Genomic DNA, 10,687 nt, shown 5'->3' with positions numbered 1-10,687 from the left:
CCGCCCGCTGCTCCCCTCAGCAGTGTGCAACGTCTGTCTGCCTGTTCTGCTCCCCACTCTGTCTCTGGTGAATCCTCTCACTGCCCCTGCACCTCTGGCCTGTACCCCAGTTCTGTATGCACAAATAAATCTTTAAAAAAAAAAAAAAGTGAGAAAACTAGTTGGAGATTATAGTTGACTGATAATGCTAATTATGTTTGTATGTCCTGAACTTATAAAATATTCAGTTATTAGAGTCTAAAAGGTAGAAGAAGAATGGCCTTGCATTCTGTTTATGTGAAATGACCATTAAGAATGACTTGTTCCCTATTGACTTCTCAGCCAGTGAAAGCCAGCAGCTCGGAGCTGCTTGTTTCTCCAGTTTGTACCTGTTCAAGCCTTTGTTCTTGCCCTCCTTCCTAGGTCCCCCCTCACTGTGTTCCCATATAATTTGGCATATCTGTATCATTTTATAGAATATACTGTATTTTACCTCTGTTTATGTCTGATTGATCTCACGTCAGTAGGCTAAGAATGCCCTTTGGAGCTCCAAATAGATTATGTTCACAATTGTATCACCTTCTTAGTCATTCTAGTAGCTAACCTTTTACCTGCAGTTCAGCACATGCAAAATTAAAAGTTTTTTTCCTAAAGTGTTTTAAAACATTAAAAATTAGTAGTAAGATCCTCCCTGGTGGCGCAGCGGGTTACATCACAGCACTAAGAAGCGAAAGCCATTTCAGCATGAATTTGAACCCCGTCCCGGAGGTGACCCGCCTGACCCCCTCAGCAGTGCACTTCGACAATCTGCCTGTTCTGCTCCCCACTCTGTCTCTGGTGAATCCTCTCACCACCCCTGCACCTCAGTTCTGTATGTGTAAATAAATCTTTTTAAAAAAAATTAGCATGTAAAAATTGTGAGGTATGACATATGAAAATATGGATATGTAGCTTCTCTCCCCAAAATTTTAAAATCTGGTCATGCTAGATAGACCCACCATTGAGTGGAACCCAGGTAGTGGCTATTCCCTTTGGGGTCTTTACTCTCTGGCTTACCATTAGGTCCATTGGTCCGTGGCACCAGTTAGCATAATATGTCGGCTTTTTATGTAACGGGTGCACTAAATAAATGTTATGAGACTGGCAAGGTCATAGTTGTATATCTCTCAGTGCTCATTCAGTCCTCTGTATGCTGCTAGCTCCCAGATTCATACTTTGACAAATTTGTACCCTCAGCCTATCTCTGAACTTCTGTTCGATGTTCCTGCCAGGCCTCTGACTAGACGTGGCCAAAACTGAAGTCTGCATCCTTCCCCTCTGGGACTGCTCCCTCAGTTATTGCAACACCACTCTCCTGGCCATACGGGCCAGGAAATTCAGCAGTGTTCTTGATCCTTTTCCTCTCTCTATTCCACATCCATTCAAGCCCAGTGGTATCCCTTGTCACTTCTTTCTCCGAATACATTCGGAATGGAGGTGATTTTTCATCACCTTCATTATAGCTCCATCGTTACCCAGTCTTGGCTCAGGCAGTAGTCTCTCTTATCTCTGCTGCCATGTTGTTCCCATGCTGTTTTCCATTTGGCAGAGTAATTTTTGTAAGTGGAAATTTAATCATAACTCTCATTTAACAGTTAAAAAACACCTTCTCTTGCAACCGAAATAAGAATCTAGACTTTGAATATGATCTCATTTTCTCCCATGTATGTTTTGACTCCACCTCAACCCAGGACTTTTCACTTGCTGTCATCCTCCATAGAGTTCTCTTCCCGGAGATACTGGCCGATGGTTGCCTCATTGCCCTCTATCAGCAGCCTCAGATGCCATCTCCAAAAGTCCTCTGCTCATCCTGGTGTGTATCACACCACCCTCCTTTGTTTTCTTCAGATCAGTAGAGTCTGTGATTATCTTGTTAGATGAGTTTGCTTAAGCCTGCCTTCTCCCCAGTAGGAGGTGGGCTCTTTGCACTTTGATCGGTTTACAGACCTCTAGATCAGTGCCCACAGACCTAGAGTTAGAAGAACTTGACAGATATTTGCCAACTGACTGACCAAAGCTGATGTCATTTGACTGTTTATTATGTATGTCATCTTGGTTTACTCATTTAACTTTTGGGACTTAGTCCTCTCAGCTTCAAAATGAGTTTTACTAAATTAAGGGACATCTTTTTTTTTTTTTCCTGTGTCTTGTATGAAGTAGTTTCACTATTGTTAAGAATTTAGTGACATATTTAAAAATCACAAGTACATTCCAAAGATAACTAATTAAGACTTAGACAAGGTGTTGAGAATTCTCAGATGTTAAAAAGTTCCATCAGGGACAAAATTACTATCTTCAATTTGTGTCAGACATACAATCGTTTTGTCTGCACCCTCCTGGCTGGTTTTGGCCAAACTTACAGTGTTCTGTAGTTGCTGAACACACACTCAAATGGTCTTATTGGGAGAGGGAGAAAGGGAAGGTTCTTGCAGAAATGCAAAATATGGCCATCTCTACTTGCTTGGGACAAAGAGGTGGTTTCTGGGCTGATAGTGCTCTCTAGATCATGTACGGATTTGAGTTCAGATTTTTTTTTTAACATTGAAATCTTAAGAGTAGCACTTCCAGACTACCTTCTAATAGCTAGGTGTTTGCATAGAAGGGGCTCTTCTCTCCATTGTAGTTGGCTAGCTAACAGGAAGTTTTTCTTTGCTAACTGCTTACTTCTGTGTTAATGCATTTTTGTGCTTGGTTGCTGAAGAATGTAAGCCAGTAACCCGATTTCTTTTAGAAGTCAATTTTATGTAATTTGGGGGAAAATCTCAGAGAAGAAAGTTTAGTCCTAGTTGCTTAAGAATTCTTAAAAGAATTTTCATTTGCTTTCTACTGGCTTACGATTAAATATTTGGTAGGTTTAAAAAACTTTTAAACTTGTAACTGATAATTGTGCATTTTGAACATTAAATTAAATTTTAATTTCCCGAATTTTTCCTAGACTTAGTAGCTATAGTAATGTGGTATATTTAATACTTTAATTAGAATTAGCAAAAAAAAATTTCTATTGTCCCCAAATCATTGCTAAATTTCTATAAACTTTAAAAATAGCAAGAAAATCTATCAACTCATGTTATTCTTTATTAAATTCTTCTTGTATGCCAGACACAATGCTAATAGTAAGCACTTTATGTAAATATCTGATGCACATGACAACTTCAAGATATTATCACCATTTTAGAGATGAAACTGTGTCTCAGAGTGAAGAAATCTGCTCAGGGTCACACATAACTAGGATTATGATCCAGGGTATTTTTACAGAGATTATGTCTTAGTTATCATATTATCTTGTCCCAAGTCATACTTGTACAACTGATTTACTGTTTGTGAAGGCACTGTGATTTCTGTGAAAGGTTAGTTTAGGTGAAGGATATGTGAGTAATTGTTGTAATAGTTCAATTTTCTTTAGTAGGGCAGTAACCATTTGGATTAACTTGGCCCATAAAGACATTTTTAAGCTACTATAGGGTTCTCCAAAGCATTAGTTGGAAGCCTAACTCTGCTGTTTTCAACTGCTGACTCTAAGTGGCCTTAGGAGAAAACTACCAAATAAAAAGTGCACATATTCTGAGTCTTCCAACTTTCTCATGAATCTGGTTTTGTCAGCAGAGGGACCTTTCATCACTTCTCTGACCTGGAATAACTGTCTCCAGTATATTCAGGAACAGTTGAGACTAAAAAGCCAAAATAGAAAAGTTGAAGAAGTCATCGAATATTTTATTTTCTGACTGGTTTTATAAAGTGTAGATTGAAATCAAATATTTTAGTTTTAAAAGTTTATTCTGTTCTAATAAACCATTTGGTTTTTCTCTTCTCCAGACCATAGTCTTGAGTTTACTTATGAGATCAATTGGAAATAAGAACACCATTTTATTGGGTCTAGGATTTCAAATATTACAGCTGGCATGGTATGGCTTTGGTTCAGAACCTTGGTAAGTATAAATACATTAACTTTATTAAAATTGTGAGGTTTTGCTCCTTTTTGTATTTTATTTTTCAGCTTTAAGATATATTTGACAGAATTTTGTTTTTCCTTATTTGCTCCTCAGTTAGGACTTAGGTTTTAGATTCTGAAAGTTAACTTCATTTTTCTGTTTAGAAAAAGTTGAGTAAAGCTTGTTACTTATGGCAAACTAGAAAAAAGGCCACTCGTTATGATCCTGGCTTCACGCCCTACTTTTCATGCCAGTTTCCACAGGCGCCTGGCAGAACTGGCGATGCTGACGTCAAGCTGTCATGAACACCTGTGAGCTGAGCACAGGGCCGAGCGCCGCATTCACACAGATGTTCCCTAAAATTAAAATATTGTCTGTTTCGTCTTCGACATGAATAATAAATACCAAGTGCATATTTTGATGGGCATTTTGCTTTCAAGTTCAGCTTTCACAGAGGTGTTCACAATTTATCTAAAACATCAGGTCAGGAACATCCAAAGTTGAGATCAAATTAATGATATTTTCACACTGAACACAAATCTGTGGGAACCTTGCTGAAGATTTAGCTGGCTTCACATGTTTGGAAACGCTTAATGTTTCTTTGCATTATGCACTGTTTTTCATGCACACACTTCGTCACCCCCAGGAAGAAATAATGCCCAACTTACTTTTCAGTTTGGGGTGTGATACCCTAATTCTGCACTAAAGCCCCTCATCATTCTTGTTTTTCTCCTTTGTGGAATAAAGGGCTAGACTTTGAACTGACTTGTGCAGAATCACATGGAAAGGAAGAATAGTGCAAGTAAATGTTTCATCTCCCTATATTAGAACCTTTTCACAATAAGAAGTGCTTCGTTTTAAGTATATATTTTGACTGTGACAGGTATAATGGAGAGTTCACTGTTTTTAATTTTTTGCTGCTTTGATTACAGGATGATGTGGGCAGCGGGCGCAGTCGCAGCCATGTCCAGCATTACCTTCCCAGCTGTCAGTGCCCTCGTTTCACGAACTGCTGATGCTGATCAACAAGGTGAGCTGATCGGAACCGGTGGTGTTTAAACGCACAGCACATACTCTACTCCTGTGCTTTTACTGTTTCTTAAGTTCTGAAACATAAGTATCTCCAGGGCAGAGGATTTTTTATTTTCATTGTAAAGGAGAAAAGCAGCCCTCCCTGGTGGTGCAAGGGGTTAAGTCTCAGCACTAGAAAGCAGTCCACAGCCACTCAGCCTGGGTTTGATCCCTGGCCAGGGAGCTGACCCACAAGGCACAGCAGACCTCTCCTGTCTCACCCGCTGCTCCTCTCAGCAGTGTATTTCAGTCAATCTGCCTGTTCTGCTCCCCAGTCTGTCTCTGGTGAATCGTCTCACCCAGTTCATCTATGCAAAAGTAAAGAAAAAAATATTAAGAAGAAAAGTCGATTTCTAGGATGTTAGCCTTAGGTGGCTATATAGTCATTATCTGTCACTCCATGTGTAGCATTAGCTGAACTTTTGCTAAACAGTCATTTAGCAGTGGAAGCTACCCTTTGGTCTATTAACCAATTAGGAGTTTGCTATTATGATGTGGGAGACATCTTGAGACACACTCATAATACTTCCAATCTAATTGACCTTTCAGTTACCTAAAAGACACATAGCAGATGATTCTATTGTCTTAAGCTTTTGTGATAGGACATTTACTTCATGGAATGATAACAGATGAAGAATAATGCCCAGAAATGATCTTTTATCTAGTAATAAGGAAAATGCGGTGTTGCAAAAAGAATGGCAGTGGCCACTTGGTGAAAAAAATGATGAAAAGCCTTTGGCCAAAACCAGTTGCACTTTTTTTTAAGATTTATGTATTTGTGCATACAGAATTGGGGTACAGGCCAGAGGTACAGGGGTAGTGAGATGATTCACCAGAGACAGAGTAGGGAGCAGAACAGGCCAGGTAAAAAAGTACACTGCTGAGAGGAGAGCAGCGGGCTGGTCAGGAGAGGTCTGCTGCGCCATGTGGTCACCTCTGGGGCGAGGGATCAAACTCATGCTGAAGTGGCTTTAGCTTCTTAGTGCAGTACTTTAACCTGGCTGCACCACTAGCGAGGACCACACTTTAAATTTGAGAGGAGATCCTGGAGATAAATTCATACTATAAAAAGGGTCTATTTTTGACTAGATGGTCGTAACGAGCTTCATGGGGATAATGTTTTGGGAACTGGTACCTGATTTTCAGCTAGCTGACTAAAATAAAAGGAAAATGCTTCTACCTACCTGTTTCTACTCTAGCTGTCTGAGCTCACATTTTCAGACAGGTTATTACACTTTATATGTCATCACAGTAATCACTAGTGTCTGATAGTGATTTCATGTTTACACTGGTTCTAGTGTAGGGGGAAAAAAAGTGGTATACTAAGTCGTTATTTGTTTATAAATAATTTAGGTGTCGTTCAAGGAATGATAACAGGAATTCGAGGATTGTGCAATGGTCTGGGACCAGCCCTTTATGGATTCATTTTCTACATATTCCATGTGGAACTTAAAGAACTGCCAATGACTGGTACAGACTTGGGAACAAACACAAGTCCGCAGCACCACTTTGAACAGGTAATTCTTCATTCACATTATAAAAGTACAGTTTATTTGGCTGGTGTGGGAGACTTTTAGATTTAATAAAACACATTAAATACAAAGCCTAAGGGACTATGCTTTATATACATCTTTGTGAAGTTGGCTGTCACTACCTTTTTCCCCTTGAGAATTACAATTTAAACGTTCTAGCTTGTCATATTCAATCTTGTGGCATAGGCAACACCACCTGCTGTACACCACGTCTTTCACCTGAGACTTGACGTTAAGAGTCTCAAGTCTGTTTTCTGTGATAGTCAGGTGGATGTTGGGTAAACATCTCTGTGCACTTGTTTACCATATCTCCCTCCTATTACTGAAAACACTAACGCCATAAAAAGTTATTGTAGCCAAGACTACATTTAGATAAAAAATAAGTTATACACAGGTAAAACTGGCAGTGTTTAAGTTTCTGAAGTGAAGGACTGTAACCTTGGACTTGTCTTATGGAACTGTTCTTTTTCTTTCTTTTAGTTACGAGAATGTAGTTACCTTTTTCAAGGAGGAAAATGGTCATTGATTCTCTTACTGTAGCAAATGTTTATACCACTTGATTGTACTTTTGAAATCTTCCTCTTGAACTATTAAGCGAAGGCTCAGTGCTGTTTACGCTGTTTTTAAGTGTCTTTTGGTTGAGTCAGTTATCCCATAATTTTATAGTGGGTCTGACAGTGCCCTTCTCCTCCTGGAAAGGGGGCTCTTTTTCTAACTGGCCTTGATGAAGTTGCACTGCTTGTAATTTCCTAGCAGTCAGTTACAACTGAAAGTTTAGCGATTTCTCCTGTAAGCCAAGATGTGTGAGCAAAAGACCTAATTGTTCTTTTCTTCCTCAGAATTCCATCATCCCTGGCCCCCCCTTCCTCTTTGGAGCCTGTTCAGTACTGCTGGCTCTGCTTGTTGCCTTGTTTATTCCGGAACATACCAATTTAAGCTTAAGGTCCAGCAGTTGGCGAAAGCACTGTGGCAGTCACAGCCATCCTCACAGTACACAAGCGCCAGGCGAGGCCAAAGAACCTTTACTCCAGGACACAAATGTGTGACGCCGAAATCAGGAAGACTCTTTCTATCAGCACCCAGGTCTTAGTTTTCACCTGTAGTTCTGGATGTACATTCCATGTCCACCTGCAATGTACTTTAAGATTGTCTTAAGAAATGTATCTGCATGAACTCCGTGGGAACTAAAGAAAGAACTGGACAGTTTTCCAAAGATGTTACAATTTCTTTTGAAAAGAAACCTTTTGTTTATTAGCACCAATTTCTTGCCACTAAGCTGTTTGTTTTTATTATACATCCTTTAATTAAAAACTATATATGTAACTTCTTAGATACTAGCAACGGTCTCTGCTACCATTTCCTTCAGGTGTTGAGCTTTAACTATTTATGCTGACTCACAGTGAGACAGAGTTAGGTAGTATGGTTGTGGACCAGTTCGTTTTAACATTTTAAAATCTTGAGTCAGATTTTAATATTGCAAAATCTTGGGTCAAATAATTCAAAGCCTTAATGCAGATGCACTAAAGTAAAGAAATGGTAAAAGCATTGTTTGGATTAAAAAAAGAACTTGTAAGAAAACTGTACGAAATCTGAATCATGTTTCAAGCTTATTTGTAGTTATTTTATTTTAAACATTATTCACTACTGTTTTTGAAATGAGAAATATCAGCCATTTAGCATTCAACTTGGGGTCTGTGGAGCCTGTAAATGTAAATGCTGGCTCAAATTTGTTCCCCAGCTACTTATACCACTATTCTTTTAATGTTTGCATAATCATTAGAACCTCAACACTTGAATACATAATCTAAAAATTATATAGTAAAGCTGGTAGCCTTGAAAATGTCAATGTGATATCTATATGTAGATAAATATATATAGTGGCCTTTCAGGACTGTCACAGTAACACTTTATTTACAAAGCTAATGTTTGTCCTAAATTTTCAGGACCCTAGAAGAGAGCTTTATACAATTACTGATGTGAATTTCTCTAAAGTGTATATTTTTGTGTCCAGTTATATTATTTAAAAAGTGTTACTTTGTAAAAATTGTACATAAAGTATTGTATAGTTTACACTGTTTTCATCTTGTGTGTGGTTATTGCTTAATGCTTTTTAAACTTGGAACACTCACTATGGTTAAATAAGGTCTTAAAAGAAATGTAAATATTCTGTTAATAAAATTAAATATTTTAATGATTTTTTTTAAAGAAAGTCTTGATCTGTGACTCCCTATCGGGCCTATTTGGCTTTACTTGTGTTACCATAACCACTTTTGTAGTAACAAATTCTTAACACCTTCTTCAATCTGAATCCATTTCTTTTCCCTCGCTATAAACTACACTTACCTGGAAGTTAACTAGAAATGAATTTAAGCATAAACATCTATCAGGACTACTCTGTTTTTTATGTATTTTTCATGTCATACTCCCCAAATATTAATACTTTATTAACAAAGCTCACAGTTTACAGATATATTAAGTGCAACATTTTGATTATTGACACATGTACAATTTTACACTGCAAAACAATTTCAAATAAGTGTAAGAGGTAGAGCAAAGACTTCACACTCTAGTCTATATACATTTAATACAAAAAAGCCAATATGATATAAAAATACCAACTTTGCATGGAAAAGGGTATCTATATTTTAAAAAAAGCTATCTATGTAAAAAATCCAAACATCCACACAATGTTTTATACACATTACAAGTATTTACAAGAAAGCAGATTTTAATTTTATCAAAAAGTTTCTTTCCAGGTTATAATTCAGTGCTTTCAAGTTATTATAACTGAATATCTTTACTAATATAGCTTGTCTGAGCACAGAACTATATGTTAACAGTGCTAATTACAGTTACTGGACCTTTTAGACTACATCCCTAGTTTCAGACAGCTTGCAACTCCAAGTTTCGTTAAGACTCCAAGCTTCATGAAAAGTTCAGCAGTTTGGTATGTCACTAGCTCTATCTTGTACTGTCTTTTCTTGGAAATAATTTTTTAAAAATTACAAGCATTAGCAATCTTTGCAAACAAAAAACTGATTCAGAAATTTAAGCAAAAGCTTTCTGGGATGTTTGTCAAGAAAAATGGGGCCTATGATTTAGTGAATTTTCAGTCACCTAATGTTTTCCAAGTAACAATGCTTAATTGAAATATTTAGTGATAAGTAAAGGTGGTCATTTCTAAGTTATTCCTTTTGCATACTTTATTAATATGCAAACAATGAACTGATTTAAAAAACTACAATGAATATGCATGATGCTTTTACAGAAATTTATGTAGTAATCAATTTTCAAATAATATTTCACTAATAATAGACCTAGCTGCATAAAACAGTAAAACTCCAAATGAAAGAAAAATGGAATGAGTATAGACTGAGTTCTAGCACTCGTTAAAATCCTTAACTTTGTGGTGAAATGACTAAAGCATTTTATACTACATCTAATGATATAAATACACTTCGCTATTAAGGATTAATTTCATTCATTTAAGGTAATTTTAGGACTTTTCCCTTTACATAGTAAGTAATAATATAAACATCCAAGATAATCACTTTCCCTCATAATTCTCAGGTGGTAAATTTAAAACATTTAGCCAATGAAAATATAAAATTAATTACCATTCTTTGGTGTCCTATATTACATCTGAGAAGGTTACAGTTTACCCAGATATTCATTATGATCATAATGTACGTTAGAAAGATCATCTCTTCTTAAAATTTTAAATTCGTAAGGATTAAGTTAACAACATTCATACCCTTATTTTACAAAACACCAGATTCACAAACTAAATGGTATCATTTACTCAATAACTAGTGCCAAATTTGCTCCTCTGAACTGTGCTATAAACAGCAGTGTACTTACAGGGTCAAATAATCTAACAGAGGAGGAGCTCAAGTAAACTCTGAAACTTGCTTCTTAACATTTGATATATTAAACATTTAAATCACCCAAATTTATAAACTTTAAGCAGTAAAGTATGATGCTGGGTTAACTGCTGGGTAACTGCTGGTTAACTGCTGGGTAACTGCCCTGGGAAGTAGGCTGAAGGTGCAGAAGGGAGGCCTGCTGGTTTTGAAGATGTCTGCAGTGCTCCTAACGTGCTCTCTTTCTGATGATCTGCACACGAGGACAAAAAAA

General features: G+C 37.2%; 2 protein-coding genes across 2 annotated transcripts in view; one reads left to right on the top strand and one right to left on the bottom strand.

The window, feature by feature from the left end:
- Positions 1-8,755, top strand: part of HIAT1 (hippocampus abundant transcript 1) — a 24,543-nt gene extending 15,788 nt beyond the window's left edge. The window contains exons 8-11 of the mRNA XM_004689742.2: positions 3,832-3,944; positions 4,880-4,977; positions 6,372-6,535; positions 7,390-8,755. Coding sequence (XP_004689799.1) covers positions 3,832-3,944; positions 4,880-4,977; positions 6,372-6,535; positions 7,390-7,596 — 582 coding nt within the window. The 3' untranslated portion in view covers positions 7,597-8,755. The remainder of the gene's footprint in view (positions 1-3,831; positions 3,945-4,879; positions 4,978-6,371; positions 6,536-7,389) is intronic.
- The window catches only part of SASS6 (spindle assembly 6 homolog (C. elegans)), a 26,417-nt gene continuing 23,874 nt past the window's right edge, over positions 8,145-10,687 (bottom strand). The window contains exon 17 of the mRNA XM_004689741.2: positions 8,145-10,666. Coding sequence (XP_004689798.1) covers positions 10,560-10,666 — 107 coding nt within the window. The 3' untranslated portion in view covers positions 8,145-10,559. The remainder of the gene's footprint in view (positions 10,667-10,687) is intronic.

This window comes from Condylura cristata, unplaced genomic scaffold, assembly GCF_000260355.1.
Source record: "Condylura cristata isolate star-nosed mole 26May11 unplaced genomic scaffold, ConCri1.0 scaffold00026, whole genome shotgun sequence".
Taxonomy (NCBI): Eukaryota; Metazoa; Chordata; class Mammalia; order Eulipotyphla; family Talpidae; genus Condylura; species Condylura cristata.
This window is presented reverse-complemented; position numbering and strand designations above follow the sequence as displayed.